Raw genomic sequence first — 16,495 nt, 5'->3', positions numbered from 1 at the left:
CATCACGATTTTTTCAGCATATTTTTTTATTACTGAATTGATCTAAAGTAAAGACATCAGTATCATATGAAGGTTGTTAGCATGGAGGCTAAATATCGCTCCAAAGTTCAGCTAAATTTTTAGTGAGGGGAAAATCTGTCATGGTCATTTCCAGCGGGGTCCCTTGACCTCTGACCTCCAGCTGTGTGAATGAAAATGGGTTCTCTGGGCAGCCACGGCTCTCCCCTTTGCAGACACGCCCACCTTCTGCTAATCCCATGCAGTTTGGGCCCCAAAGCCTGCAGTCCACATGTGTTCTTGTGGCCTGTTGTAAAATGGTGTGTGTGTGCAGACTGGGGCCTAAACAGTCTTGGAGCTGCATCAGTTGGCTTTGACTGGAAAGCTGAGACTCTTGTGGATTCAATGAGCCACATTTGATTCCTGTGTGATGATGTTAGGAGCCATTTCACTGCCCTGCCAGGTCCTACTACCTAGAAACGTAAAACGCATCACTTCCTGTGCAGCTCAGGAAGAGTCTCATGTTTCCACTCCAAGTCTTAGCTCCTCCTCTTCCCTCCTGTCCAGGCTCCTCGTCGTATCCTAGAGGAGGAGGTGACGGTTCGTCTGTCGTCCTGCAGCGACACCATCATCCTCCAGACGCCCCCGGTGCCCCCCCGCACAGGCCCCGCCCCCACAGGTAGAGAACCACGGATTTCCTGAGATTACAGTTATTCATTCATTCATTCATTCATCCATTCATTTCTTCACAAAGCCAGACTTTTCAGATACATACCCAACAGGAGCTTTTCTCAGTCATGCTGGCTTGTTTTGTTGCTGCTCTCAGGGCTGCCCACTCCAACATGCTCTAAGTGAACCCTTTCACAAGGAACTATGGGGGAACAGTTAAGGGTTTGGTTGCCAGTTTTGGGACCTTGGTCCGGTTAACGTTACAAAGATCCCGACTTTTTGATGACCAAACCGGCACAGCTTATTGATAAGACTTGATTTGTGCCATAGTCCCACACCTACTAAGGGATGTGTATATTCCTATGTCCTGTCTTTATTTTCCTTATTTTCACTGGAAAGGATGAGAACTTATGATTGAAGATATTTCAATACTAAGTGCCGGCTTTCAGTAGACTTACAGCAACAGAAGGCACCACAACATACATAATTAACATCATTTTCTTTTCTGGGGATCACTAAATTATTATCTGTCAATATATCTATCCATCCTGCTGCCCACAAGCAGGATGGATAGATATATTGAGGAATATGCCAATATGCCAGGAATATGCCTTTTTCTGACCTCCTCAGACTGAGACCAGATGTTGGACACCATTTCCTCCTCTGGACGTCCAGTGGTTCAGTTCCTATGGGTAGCATGTCCTGTTAGCTTAGCATAAAGACTTGACAGGAGCAGCACGTGCTCCTGTCCAGCTGTTGGTCAGTCGTTCCTCCTCCTGGGTGTTTCCGAAGCTTTCCTCGTCGGTTGCTTGGTCTTTTCTTGGCTCATTTATTCACTCAGTCATTTATTTTATTTTATTATCATTTCTCCTCTGGGCACAGCTCACACTGACCCTCACTATGAGCGAGTCTTCCTGTTGGACCCTCAGTACCAGAACCCAGCGGTCCTGAGGAACAAGCTGCCCGAGCTGTCGCAGAGCGCCGAGGCCTCAGGTAAAAAACAACACCTGAGCATCACCAGTGTGGCGGTGCTTGTTTCTAGACTGGACACAGAAATAATTGAAAATGTATCCACAACACTGGGTTTGTTTGAATAAAAACACTCTTTCAGCACAGAAACCAACATCAACTTAAGGTTCATGATCATATAAAGAACAACAAGTCCTGGTGCCCATTTTTTTCCATGTAATTACAATTCATTGTTAAAGTATTAGTTTCTTTCATCCTGGCGTAAGGTTACTATGTGGAAGCTTTCTGCAGACACTTCCTGCCGGATCTACTTTCTAGTTCAAATAGGAAAATAACAAGAAAAGAACCGTTGCATTGCCTCAAAAAATGGGTACCGGGACTCGGTTTTTATGTCTAAATGAATTTGGGAACTCCAGCTGATTCAACAGTGATGTCATCGCACGTCAAACCTGTTTGAGTTTTTCAGACCCATCGTCCCGAAAACCTGTGAGAGCAAGATGTTCTGCAGAATATTTGAATTGAATACATTTGTGGGATGAGAGGAAAAATCATTATCAGTATCACAGTAAATATTATATGACATAGACACCAACAACGAGGATTATAATAATATAATAAAACCTGACTGGCAGTTCAGCATGCTAATACGTTTTAATGCAATTAATGAAAGTCAGGGCTTTGGTGGATTTTTCTCAGTAATGGAAGAACCATAAAGGATGTAAAGAGATTAAAAGTTAAAATCTAAATCTCTTTCTGTTAATATTTTTTACACAAAACGTTCAGCCAGATGTTTCTCCAGCACTGACACAGCGCTAAAACAAAGTCGTGTGGCGATGAGCGACTAGTTTTCAAGGATGAAATCATCTGTAGCAGAACATTTCCCTAAACGGATCAGCAGCTTTCTGCAATAAAAGCCTCCAGCTCGGGACAAACACTCTGCTCTGTCTTTGTTCTGATGTGTTCAGCAGAAAGAGAGGAAAACACTCACCTTCAGTATTTACATTCACAAACAACAATACACCCATTTTGTCGAAGAAAAATATTACATTTAGTTCAAAATTAAATTGAAATCAGAGGGATCCAGATCATAAAAGCGTCTCATTTAGTCAAACCCTGAAATTCCTTCCTCTCCTTTACAAAGGGACATTTTTGGTTTAATTTTACCACAGTAATTATTCAATAAAATGGTATTAAGTAAAGTATCTCAAGTCCACTTCCTGCAGTTTTGAGTGTTTTCATTCATTTCAGAGGGAAGTCTTGTCTTTCTTCCTGCTCTACTTTTCTCTACTTCCTCTTTTCCATGCAGAACATCAGATGTGCTGCGTTGTTAGTAGAGTAATGCAGGACTTTTATTTTGAAGGCAGTGTTTTTTTACATCCCGGTGCTGATGGTTTTACCTCAGCTGAGGGTTTCAGAACGTTTTGTCCCGCTCACCCCGGCCTGTCAGGGAAGCCTCAACGCTGCCCCCTGCTGGACGTTTGAGCAACCGGCATCAAACGTCTGCAGCACCTCCAGCTGTCAATCATCTTCACCTCCTCCTGTCAGCTGTGGGCTCCTCACCTGTCAATCATCCACACCTGTCAATCATCTGCCGTCCTGTCAATCATCTTCAGCTCTGCAGCTCGTTCCTCTGCAGTCCGTCTCCTTCATCTCCTCCGAAAAAACTCCTCTTCCTCCTCTCAGGATGATTTCCTTTGTTTTCATGCCTTTCCAACAGGGATCGACCCATTTTGATTTTCAAGGGCCAGTATCAATTATTAGTAATCAAGGTCAACAATAACCAATATTTAGGGCTGATATTTATTTGCAGTCAGTTTGAAAATTGCCGAGGTAAAATTTCCAGTAGTTGAAGCTCTACCACAAACTTTGGTTTGAATTTTCAAATGTTGGAAAATGGCAAAATAATAGCCAAAAATGTTTTTAAAAAATTACCAAAAATGTACAAGAAAAAAAAAACCAAAAAGAATAAAAAAAAAAAAAAATTAAATAAAAAATTGTAAAAAAAAAAAGAAACGCGTCTAAAGGCAGGCCATTACAGCTGTTGCCCCGCCCACTCGCCCTCCGCCCGCTGTGTTTTAGACGTCAAAATTACGATATTAATTATTGGAAAATTCCCGGCATTGGCTCCTGATCATAATCCGGGCTCGGTGATTGGTCGATCCCTTCTTTCCGTTCATGTTCCCTCTCAGTTTCTGCTGACTCTGCATGCTGATTTATCCTAGTATCTCTCTCTCCTTTACCTCCCAGCCCTCTCTCTCTCTCTATCTCTCTCTCTATCTCTTTCTCTCTCTCTCATTTCCACCTCCTCCTCCTCCAGCTCTCCTCCTCGGTAACCCCCTGTATGACCTCCTCCTGCTGACTTCCTGTCACATGGCGTCGGGCTGGCTGCGTGGTAAGAGCCGACAGGTGTGACAGATTCTGCTTTAACTTTATTTTATTCGCGGAGACGCAGCAGCAGGCAGGACTTTTCATTTCTGTGTTTCTGTATTTGTATTTTATTTCTGCCTCGTCCCGTCCTGTGCTGCGGGCTGTCGCTCTGCTGACGTTTTCTGTGCATCACTGAAAGTTTCACTCAAGGTTTTTATTTTTTGAAGTGACTTTCCAGTTTAAGATCTAGTCTGTTAAGTCCTAAAGTAAAACACAGACATTGAGGTGAAACAGTGGAAAAAACAAATGAATCTCCAGTGTGTGTGGATGTGTGTGTATTAATAAGAACATGAATAATTTTTATGGATATACTTACTAATAATTAGATTTTACCAAGCGTTTACAAAGAGGAAGTTGTTAGTGCAGTCATGGTGATGATGAGGAGATTGAAAAGGGAAATTCTGTACCGCCTCTGATGTAGGAATAATGATTATTTTCACTGTTGATTGATCTGTCGATTATTTTTTAAAAGGTACAAATTAATAATAAATACCTAAAACAAGAGATCAGAGCCCAAAGTGACGTTGTTAAATGTCTTTGCTTGTCTGACCAGCAGCCAAAAAAAAAAAAAAAAAAAGTATTACATTTACAAAGATATGAAGAGAGAAAAGGAAGATGATCTGAGCGTTTTTGTGAAGCAGGAATCAGAAATGGTTTGGAATTTTAACTGGATAAATGACAAAAAACATTAACAATGTATATTATTTAATAAACAGTATAAATGATAATCAGCTTCCCATGGAGTGAAAATATCATTCACCGGTTATTGAATAATAGATAATATTAAAATGAGCCACAAACACCTGGGAAATAAGACAAATTCGAGTGAGAAATACTGCAGAATAATGCAGAAAAAACACAGCTGAGATTAAACTGGTTAAAAATAAATAAATATATAAATAAAATTAAAAAAAAATTAAAATGAGTTACTCAGTCAACAGCAAAAAAAAGCTGGTTAAAGGGACAATATATGCAAAATAGCAAATAAATATTGAATTAAATAAATAAATAATACATAAATATTAAATTAAAAAATAAATAATAATAACAACAATAATAATAATAATAGTAATAATGAATAAAATTACATTTAAAAATAAATGAAAATAATAATAATTAAAAACAGTAACAGTGAATGTTAAACTAGAGGTGTGATCCCAGCCTGTCCCGTGACCTGCTGACAGCCAATCTCCTCTCTCTCTCTCTCTCTCTCTCTCTCTCTCTCTCTCCCTCGCCCGGCAGCGTGCGGCGGAGGCTACGCCGAGCCCGACGTCACCCAGTGCACGCCGCACCAGTGTTTCCATAGCAACGCGCCGCACTACGCGGAGACGGACATCGTGCGGCTGCAGGGCGTGACGGGCAGCAACATGTACGCCGTGCCCGCGCTCACCGTCGACTCGCTCACCAGGAAGGACATCTCCGCCGCCGAGTTTCCACGGCAACGCCTGGTCTTCAGGGAGAAGCTGGGGGAGGGGCAGTTCGGAGAGGTGAGGCGCCTGGGAGAGGCCTGGAAAGTTTTTCTGGCAGGTTTTGGAAGTGTTTGTAGAAATTTATATCGCTCCGTTCACTCCCACAGCAAAACAGCTTTCAGAATAAAATCCCACTTTCAGCACAGAAACCAACAGCAACACACAGGATTATCACAATAAAAAAAAAAAAAAAAAACTACAAGAGCCGGTACCCACTTTTTTTCTTGTAATTATTATTATTATTTGTGAAAATATTAGGTCCTTTTATCCTGGCGTAAGGTTACTCTGTGGAAGTACCTGCCGGATCTACTTTCCAGTTCAAACAGGACAAAAACAAGAAAAGTGACGTCTCATTTCCACACCCCCATTCCAAAAAAAAAAAAAAAACTTCATATTTCTGTGTGCATTTTAATACTTGAGGGATGAAATGCTGATGTGAATTGTTAATCCAGTCATTCATTAGGTCCCTAAAAAATATTTCTTTCTTTATTTTAATTTATTTTATTTCATTTTATAAAAGGGACAGTGTACATTCATGGACATTTCAATATTGAATTTAAATGTAAATGCACCGGAATTAGCTTTCATCCGCAGTCTGTGATCATCGATATCAAATATTTACAAGTTTTTTCCATGAAAAAAAATCCCCTAGTGCCTAAAATTGTCTTAAATGTAAAATGTAACACGATATCTTCCCCTCATTAAAAATGTCCAGATCAATTAATATGCAAATAGGCCCCGCCCACCTCCCCACCAGAGCTCCGTTCACACAGCCGGGACGTCCCGCTGTTCATGTGAAGCAGCCGTTTCCTGTTGCTCTGGTTGATCTTTGCAAAATAAAAAAACACCGACGGCTGATTGGCTGTGGGTTTTTACAGCCCGGGCTCTGGGAATCTCACACACACACACACACACACACACACACACACATATACACACCTCCACCTTCAGCAGAGGAGTGTGTAAACACTTCTCAGATACAGTCAGTGGGGTGAAGCTCACACAGAAACAGAAGGAAACACATCTCTGAGTGGAGAAGCAGCTCATCACATTCACTCTGACTCAGTTTGTGTTCGTCCATCCCAGAGATTAGATCAGATTAAACATCAGAATGAGACAATCTGCGTTTCCAGTCGGTCAGCAGAGGAGAGGAGAGGAACCGGCCGTCACTTTGTCTCCTTTATTTTATCACTTCTCACTTTTCCTTTTAGAGTCAAGGAAGAATAAATCTGACACTTTTTACCTCTGCTGCTGTCGGGCAACAGAGCCAGCAGCCTGCTTGTGTCCCTGATTTGAATTTTTTTTTTTAAATGCCCCCTGGTGGTGTGTTGTGGTGTTGCAGGTGCACCTGTGTGAGGCGGAGGGACTCCCAGAATTCCTTGGGGAGGGCTCGCCGCTGCCTGACCGAGACGGCAGGCCGGTGCTGGTGGCCGTCAAACAGCTGAGGGCCGACGCCACCAGCCAAGCCAGGTACACACACACACACACACACACACACACACACACACAGCGAGAGAGAGAGAGAGAGCACAAAAAGGCTTCTGATCTCCGCTGATCTGATACAAAATAGTTTCCTGTAATTAAAGCCCCCCCCCCCCCCCCCCCCCCCCCCCCCCCCCCCCGTCCCTCCGCCAGGAACGACTTCCTGAAGGAGATCAAGATCATGTCGCGGCTCAACGACCCCAACATCATCCAGCTGCTGTGTGTGTGTGTGTCGTCGGACCCCCTGTGCATGGTGACCGAGTACATGGAGAACGGAGACCTGAACATGTTCCTGTCGCAGCGCGAGATCGAGAGCACGCTGACGCACGCCAACAACATCCCCTCCGTCAGGTCGGCACACACACACACACACACACACACACACACACACACACACCACACCACACGCTGGTCATACATGATTGTCCTTGTATATGTAATTTTTTTTATTTATTTATTATTTTTATTGTATTTTATTTTTATTTTTATTGTATTTTTTTTCTTTACTTTTTCTTTAACCCCCCCCCCAACCCTCGCGATGGTCATACACATCATTAACACCATGTACACTGTTCATACACAACGCACACACCATACAAACACCACACACACTGTTCATACATGATTGTCCTTGTATATGTAATTTTTTTAAATTTATATATTATATATTTTTTAATTTTTATTCTTTTTTTTTTTTTTAATTTATTTTTTCTTTATCCCCCTTGCCCCCTTCCCTTCAAGAGGTCCTTTTGTCCTCTTGCCAGGCCGTCATTGTAAATCAGAATGTTCTCTTAATTGGCCTGCCTGGTCAAATAAAGGTTAAATAAAAAAAATTTTTAAATTATGATAAACACCATATCATAACCATATATTAATGATAATGATAATAATAATATGTAGAAGAAGAAGAAGACATTAGAAGACATGAAAGATGTTAGTAGTATTAGTATTAGTATTAGTTTCTTTCTTTATTTATTTTTAACTAAACCCTAATTAGAATAAATGGTTTGGAAAAAACATGAATGAATCCTGATCATTATTATTGCTGCATACTGTTCATGCTGAATATCAGTTTGATAACAAAAACATGACCCTCTGATTCCATGTGAAGTCGTGTTATTTGTGATTATGAGCTCCTTTAATAACCAGAGACATGAAACCTTGTGATTGTTGAGCTGGTGGTTATGAGCCTCTCTGGCCCTCTCTCTCTCTCTCTCTCTCTGCAGTCTGTCCGACCTGCTCCACATGTCGGTGCAGATCTCGTCGGGGATGAAGTACCTGGCGTCCCTGAACTTCGTGCATCGTGACCTGGCGACCCGGAACTGCCTGCTGGACCGCCGCCTCACCATCAAGATCGCCGACTTCGGCATGAGCCGCAACCTGTACAGCAGCGACTACTACCGCATCCAGGGCCGCGCCGTGCTGCCCATCCGCTGGATGGCCTGGGAGAGCATCCTGCTGGTGAGGGACACGGCTGTCTCTGCGCGTCCATCCACTGATTATTTGACATTTTGAACATTTTGATGATTATTTTCAGAGGCTGTAGAGGCCCAGTTTTAATTAGGGTTGGGAATCTGTGGCATGAGGCCGATTCGATTCATATCTACATACATGGGTCACGATTCGATTCAGAAACTATATATTTTTAATACAGAACGATTCGATACGGTGTAAAAACCATACGATAGTTAACATTTGTTGATGTAGACATTGATCATAAAGAAGGATACGGCTGTGTCGGTAGAAATTCTTACAGAAATCTCCAAATACAAACGTTTTTGACACCAAATCAAAGCATGATTTTGGTATTCCTCAAGGTCTTGCTGTATTTTGACCATTTTTATTAATTCTCCAGTGGTCAGAGAAGGTAAAATTTTGCACCAGATCTGTGTAACAAATACTATCAACCCAAAAACTGCTGCAACAGCTTATGACACATAATTGAACATAAGGATGGTTACCCCTATCATAATGTTTGAACCATTATACACCTAAAATAAATTAAAAATAAGTGCCTAACCTCAATGTTTATTTCAGATTTATGACTAGAATAAATACACACACAGCTAAGCTGCATCTCAAATAAATCTTCAGGTTCCCAGCATTCAGGTGACGTTTAACATTTCTATGTGGATTCTACTGTTGACCTTTGACCTCCCCCTGATGAACCCCTGTCCCCGCTGCTAAAATTGGTCTAAGAAAGGGCCAGAATGGTAAGGGGTTAACCATTTGGTGTGTAAAATGTGAAAAACAAAGCCAGAGTCAACAAGGACACGAGTTTGTAGATGAAGGAGTGTGTGCTGAGTGGGATTTCTGTTTCTGTCGTGGTGTGGAATCGGGTACCCAGAGTCGTGTCCCGTCCCGTCCCTGCTCACGCTCTGTCTCTGTCTCGTCTCTCAGGGGAAGTTCACCACGGCGAGCGACGTGTGGGCGTTCGGCGTCACCCTGTGGGAGATCTTCACCCTGTGCAAGGAGCAGCCGTACAGCCTGCTGTCTGACGAACAGGTCATAGAGAACACTGGCGAGTTCTTCAGGAACCAGGGCAGACAGGTGAGGCGAGGCCAACGCACCCGCACGGGACAGGAAGTGAGGTGGCGTGGCGATGATGAGCATCAGCGTCTCCTCGCAGAGTTATCAGTTTACTGAGGGGCTGTGTGCTTTCCCATTGATCACAGTGGGAGCATCATGCATTTACACTCTTATAGAAACACCAGGGGGGCGTCCCGGTGGCTCACCTGGCAGAGCACGTCCCATGTATTTAGGCTGAATCTTGACTGGAGCGTCCTGGGTTTGAGTGCAGCAGAAATGCCAAAAAATAATCTTTAACCCTCCTATTATGTTTAACGTCTCTAAATAAATGATTAACATCTTTTTTTTTTTTTTTTTGCTTCATATTTAATGAGTTTTCCTAATGCAATGGGCACTACAGGGTAAACATGACATTCACATGATGATATGTTTTCAATGTCCTGTACACACTTTGTAACGCATCGGTTATAAATAACAAAAATCTGTACTTAGAAATAATATAAAGCCGTGAAAACACCAAAAATTAATATTTCTTTGCAATTTCAGATCAGTCAGTGAGATTTTATGGTGATTTGCATATTTTTCCATCGTCGCATAATAGGAATACTGGATGTATAAGTGGGGTGGAGGGGAGTTATATTTTTTTTAAACGGCTATTTAGGTCGTCAACAAAGAAACATAAAGTACCTGACACATAAACTTTGATAACAATTTTAGTTATAATAATTTTGTAGAAGTTTAAGCTGCAGGGGTCAAATTGACCCCAAATATAAAAGATGTTCAAAAATGTGAACATAACAGGAGGGTTAAAATCACCAGGGGCCGTATGTATCAGGGGTGTGTACGCATCAACATGGTGCTGAACAAAAAGCCATGCAAAGATCAGTGTGTATCAGAGGGAAACAGGGCGGGGCAAATCCTCACATACCAGTATGATGATGATTCATAATAATTATTCATTCATAATTGTGAAATTACAATCTCACTGTGAGTAAAAGAACTATGAGCTCCACTTAGTTCTGGATCATAGCGACCAAAAAGCCTCAGCTGAGGTTTAAAAAACCTGAATCTAACGGGCTGCTGCTTTACTTTTTTTATTTAAAGTTACAGCAGGAACCAGCGGGGCAGAAACTCCCTCCGTGTTTCGTCTCATTTGGAGGAAATAACTTTTCACGCTGCATTTAGTCCTGCGTTAAGACGTTTTGCAGTTCAGAATGTAGACTAAAGCTTAGCCCAGGCTTTTAATTAAGATTTAATTATTTATTTATTTACTTATTTTGGTCACTTTACCCCCTTGGTCCATCCTTTTAAATGTTAGATTTCATTCTATTTTTATTTTCTACATTTTTTCTGGTTTTATTCATTCATACCTCTCTCATTTGTAGTTTTTTTTTTTTTTGCTCAGGTGAGCTGAAGGAATGAAAATGTAAAAGGTGCTGAAATAGAAACAGGGAAATATTCTGCTCCAGGTTTTTTGGGTTGTTGTTTTTTTATTTTTCAGCTGTGAGATCGTTTCTGTGTCTCCCTCCAGATCTTCCTGTACGCCCCCCCGCTCTGCCCTCCCTCCCTTTTCGAGCTGATGATGCGCTGCTGGGGCCGCGACATCGCCGACCGCCCCACCTTCGAGGGCTTGTACCAGGCCCTGCGGCCCCACGTCAGCCCCTGAGCCGGGGGCCGCCGGGGGGCCGCCGGGGGGCCACCGGGGGGCCACCGGGAGACACGGCCGGTCAGCCTCTGGACTCCTGTGAGACGGCAGACTGAGCGTTGGGTGGACAGCGGGTCGCTCTGGAGGAGGACGGGGACGGCGAGGGGAGCGAGGGTCGCCTGGTTCCGGTGTTTTCTGGGAGGCGAGATGCAGAAGGAAGAGGCAGGACAGGCCGGAGGAACTTTGTTTGTGGGACATCCCAGACGTTCAGTCGTACACAGCGAGCCTCCCCACCTCGTCCGCCGGTCTGCGTCGGAGCCGTGGTTTCCTCTGGACTCAGACTTCTCGGTGTGTTCATGACTTCTCTTCTCTTCACTTCCTGGCCGTGCGGTTTCCTTTCCTCCGGCTCGGCCGCGAGGACGTCGCCAACTGGACAGACGCGTCTGCATCTCCTGTCCCTGTGGTTTTTAGTATGATTATTATTATTATTATTATTATTATTCTAATTGTTATTATTATTATTATTGTTATTGTAAAGCACTGTTTGTCTGTGTCTGTGTTTCAGTTATTCATGTTCATATATTAACCCACACTGGAGCTAGGGCTAGGGTCAAAATGTAGTGTATGATTTCAGTTTTTTTTTTTTTCTCTCTCTCTCTTTTTTTAAGATTTTATATTATTTTATTTTATTTTATTTTATGTTGTCTTGGTTTGGTCTGGTCTGTGGATATGAATGTTGTTCATGAGGTTCACGTCACGGTGCCGAGAGGCTGCATTGAAACCCGTGTGGTTCACAGCGCTGACTGATCTGATTCTAAAAACTGAACTCAAACTATCACAAAAACTGAGTTGTGCCTTTTTTTTTTTTTTTTTTTTTTTTTTTTTTTACCAAAGAGGAAAAAAATGCTGTTTTTTGGTAGATTGTCTCTTTGGACATCAGAGCAACATGCTAACATGTTAGCATGCACTGCAAAGAATGAGATTAGGTTAGTAGCATTATCTCAACATTAAAAAATAAAAAACATGAATCTCTAAAGATTTAAAGCTACGTCTGACTGTATTGGATGATTAGTGAAGTTTTCATAAAATACAAAAAAAAAAACTGTTTTTCAACTAGCAGGAACTACTTTTCCTGTTTCCATCATGAATAATGGAATTAAATGGAAACACCGACTAAACACTGTCTAAATTGAGTTAATTTGATTTAAATTGAGTTAAATAAACTGTTTTTTAATTTCTTGAATCTTCAACATCGCTAACGTTGCTAATAAACTGTTTTTACAGAAGAGGTTGCTCGTCATTTAGCATGATGCTAGCCACTAGCATCTATTAAACAGTTTATGCTAAAGAATTAGCCTGAAGCATTGAAACCAGGGACATGACAGGACAATCTGCCAGAAACCAGCAAACTATTCCTTTAACGCCAAAAACAAAAGAACCAGAGGAAGCGGAGAACCGCAGTGATCTGGCCCTGATGATGTCATGAGTCTGATATTAAAATGATACCTTGACAGTCCAAATTAGCTTTTTTTTTTGTTTGTTTGTTTGTTTGTTTTGTTTTTTTGTTTTTTTTTGTGGCCAGGAACATTTTGATCTCGTATGAAAACAGCTTGCTGGAACCGTGGACGTTCTCCATTGAAACCAACGGGTAGCGCTGGCAGGGATTACAGTCTGCTAACTGTCAAGGTGTCGCTTTGAACTGTGTGTGTCTGTGTCGGGGCCTTTTAATGTGTAGATATGTATGTTCACTATATATATACAGTATATATATATATGTGTGTCTGTGTTGGAGCCCAGAGACTTGTAGGTGTTGATGAGTTTGTCTCCATTCGCTCTGATTGGCCGGGCTGGTTACTTCGGTTTGGATTGTTTCTCCGTTGATTAGCGAGCGCAGGACAAATGGATAGTAAAATTATGGAGTTATACTGCGTCATATTTCAGGGTAAAACAACATATTTGATCGCCCATTAGCTACAGTTAGACAGCAGCTAACGTTAGCATTCAGCCACTCTCCACTAACCGTTTTATAGTGTTACATGATGTGATTGGTAAGACATAAATTATTATGAAATACGAACAAACATGTTGGACGCATTTTTTCAGTCCTCTTGCTAAAGGCTGAAGTTAAACTCTGAGTTCCAGTGAGCAGAAAGTGACAGACTGCAGCTGGTCGACTGAAAATGAGTCCAAGGTGTTAATTTATATTTCATAATTAATTTACGTCTTTCCTATCATATCATGTTACACTATTAAATGGAATGGTTAGCTAGATAGTAGTTGAATGCTAACGTTAGCTGCTGTGTAACAGTAGCTAACAGATTCAGATAACTTTATTTATCCCATACGGGCAGTTCAGTTGACAGCTCCCAGTTCAGTCAATAAAAGCACAACAAATCCAACAATCATTCATTAGACATACAATTCTTCACACTCAACTCTCAATTGTCAGTGAATCAGTTGAAATAATGGTTTCCCAGCAGCGATACCTTGCACATGTGCAAATCTGTGAGAAATAAGTAAAAATAAATAAATAAATACATAAATAACAGGTGAGCAAATATGTTGTTTTACCCTGAAATATGAGCCGATGTCCCTTTTCACTATCCACTGTTTTCTCAGTTGCTGATCAACCAGGGAGCGGTGAAATGATGTTAATAATGTTCTTCCCATCCTGAGCGTGACGTCAGAGGAAAATGGCCGCCGTGTGAATGTGGGGGGGCTGTCTGAGGTTTTTCCGAAAATCCAGAGTTCCTGATGCCATGAGGGCCCACCAGTCCACAAGCAGCAGGAGTCAGGTGTTAGAGTCTGCGGTTCACTGAAGGGATAGTTAACCAGTAGGTGTGCATTAAACAGTTTGAAGGCAGAAAGCAGAGGTTCCTCGCCGCCACGTCGCGCCTTAAAAACCGTTTAACACCCCGTCTCGCTGATGATCCCACTGATACCAGATCAGTTAGCAGCAATAGAGTGGTGAAGTCCCACCCACCCACTTCCGGTACATGGGTCCTCAAAAGCAAAAAATTATGAATGCGATCCAATGGGTAGATAAAAATTATTTTCTGGTCCCGTTTGAATTGTGCCATGGATTTCACATATGTTGTTTGTGATATTTAAAGATAATTTTTCACACAAAGAAGACTACAATTTAGCGCCAAGAATATTAATAATGTTAGGTTTTGTGTGAGCCCGCTTTGTGAACTACAACTCTTCGCTGCTCTCGGTGTGAATGATATACGTCACCACCCGCACTGGAAGCCTACAACAGACATGGCCATTTCTCTGCTGCTGAGTTTTTGAGGTTCTGAGTTTTTGAGGTTCTGAGTTTTTCCGCCCGGCGGCGGGGTCCGCTCGCCCTCCCGCCCGGCCCGGCGCTCCGTCGGCCCTCGGAGACGCGGACAATCGGGAACAAAACACACCGGCATCTTGACTTGAATCTGGATGGAGGGAAACGGCGATGATGTGACGTCACACACGCGACACAGCATGTAGTCTTTCTAATTGTGTTTTCTCAACAGCATTTAACTGAACAATGGAGCCATAAACGGTCAAACTCTTGACATGAAAATGTGTTATTTAAGCCGATAAACAACATTTGTGTAATCCATGGCATAACGACCAGGGGACCAGAAAATAATTATTTTCTGTCCATTGAACACCATTCACTTTTTTCGCTCCGAAAGGTCCCATGGGGGCCCACCGGAAGGGGCGGGACTTCACCACTCTATACGGAGGAAACAGGAAGAGACGACGGGCGTGTTTTCCTTCCCGGTTGTTTAGTTGATGAAGTCGATAACTCTAGCAGACTTTAGGATGGAGGTTAAAGTTGAGCTGAACTTCATGGGCAATACACGGTGTCAACACACACCTGCCAGCCAATCAGAACACAGTATCCAGACAGACCATGGGATACGCTCTAGTCAGCTGACTAGCTGTCCAGCCAGCTGTCTGGGGTTTAGGGTTAGACCATGTTTGTCTCGTTCTTAAGAGAAATTGCTGGCTTGCTCACCGCCTAGCTAACTCACTAACTCGGCCTGTCCAGGATTATGGATTATGGATTATGGATTATAAATTACAGAACTGGTTTGGCCTGGTGGTAAACACAGTGGAAATACCTGCTATCTACTCAAGCAGGTGTCAAAGGTCAGGGTTGGATTTTATGCGCCGGGGCCAGTGGAGACAAAGCAGAACGTCTACGTCGGGGCCGTAGCAGAACCACTGTGTCAGAGCGGGCCCCTCTGTGCTGAGGGCCAATGAGCCACTAGGGACTGAGGAGGAGACGAGGCCTGGGCGGAGCCAACGGACAAGCCCCGCCTCTCACTGCACGAACCAGCCAATGAACTGCTGCACCTTCCACCGCCGCCGACAGGAATCAAACTGTTTTCTGAGGGTTTTTGTTTTGTTTTGTGTTTTGTTTTCTGACATCAGAGGTGGAACGAGCTCGTCATTTTACACGGGCTGTGGAAAGATGGAGGCAGGAGAGCGTGAGGAAGATGATGATGATGATGATGATGATGATGATGATGATGTCAATGATGACATTTCCATTTTTACAAACACCAAAAAGAGGCTGGGAAGGCTTTAATTACATAAACATGTATGAGATTGGTGATTGATAACCACTGTAGTTGACTTAAAGGAATATTACAACAAAATCCTGTTCTTCTGACTTCCCCAGACTGAGACCAGATGTTGGACACCATTTCCTCCTCTGTGCATCCACTGATTCAGTTCCTGTGAGTAGCATTTCCTGTTAGCTTAGCATAAAGACTTGAAGTCTATGGGAGTCGTTAGCCTGGCTCTGTCACAGTGAGAAAACAAACCTTGCAGCAGCTCTGAAGCTGTCAGATTTACTCAGTGGATCATGTGGATTTACTGAAAGACTTCTTTTTTCACTTTGACAGAGCTAGGCTAATGACTCCCATAGACTTCAAGTCTTTATGCTAAGCTAACAGGAAATGCTACCCATAGGAACTGAGCCACTGGATGTACAGGTCTCAGTCTGGGGAAGTCGGGAAAAGGGGATTTCACCCCAAATGTTGTAATATTCCTTTAAAATTGCACAGAGATTCTCAGTTCCTTCAGTCATACTATGTCTCCAGGACTTAAATATCATCATCATCATCTTCATCATCATCAAGGTGTAAAAATAGTAAAGCACATTTTCCTTCTATGACGTTTCATCACATCATGTCCATTTTTTTTCAAATGTTAAATACTCAGTTATCATCAGTGTGCAGTGAACGCATCTTTGAACCCTCCTCTGAACGACTGTCGCCAGCTCCCATCAGCCACCTCTGCGTCGCTGCCAGCG

At 42.6% G+C, this 16,495-nt stretch overlaps 1 protein-coding gene across 1 annotated transcript in view; it reads left to right on the top strand.

Annotated features, from left to right (window-relative positions):
• The window catches only part of ddr2l (discoidin domain receptor family, member 2, like), a 55,246-nt gene extending 43,446 nt beyond the window's left edge, over positions 1-11,800 (top strand). The window contains exons 12-19 of the mRNA XM_030060859.1: positions 565-676; positions 1,549-1,659; positions 5,305-5,549; positions 6,874-7,001; positions 7,167-7,364; positions 8,240-8,474; positions 9,414-9,563; positions 11,074-11,800. Of these exons, the coding sequence (XP_029916719.1) occupies positions 565-676; positions 1,549-1,659; positions 5,305-5,549; positions 6,874-7,001; positions 7,167-7,364; positions 8,240-8,474; positions 9,414-9,563; positions 11,074-11,208 (1,314 nt within the window). The 3' untranslated portion in view covers positions 11,209-11,800. The remainder of the gene's footprint in view (positions 1-564; positions 677-1,548; positions 1,660-5,304; positions 5,550-6,873; positions 7,002-7,166; positions 7,365-8,239; positions 8,475-9,413; positions 9,564-11,073) is intronic.
• Positions 11,801-16,495: the final 4,695 nt, after the last annotated feature.

This window comes from Myripristis murdjan, chromosome 9, assembly GCF_902150065.1.
Source record: "Myripristis murdjan chromosome 9, fMyrMur1.1, whole genome shotgun sequence".
Taxonomy (NCBI): domain Eukaryota; kingdom Metazoa; phylum Chordata; class Actinopteri; order Holocentriformes; family Holocentridae; genus Myripristis; species Myripristis murdjan.
This window is presented reverse-complemented; position numbering and strand designations above follow the sequence as displayed.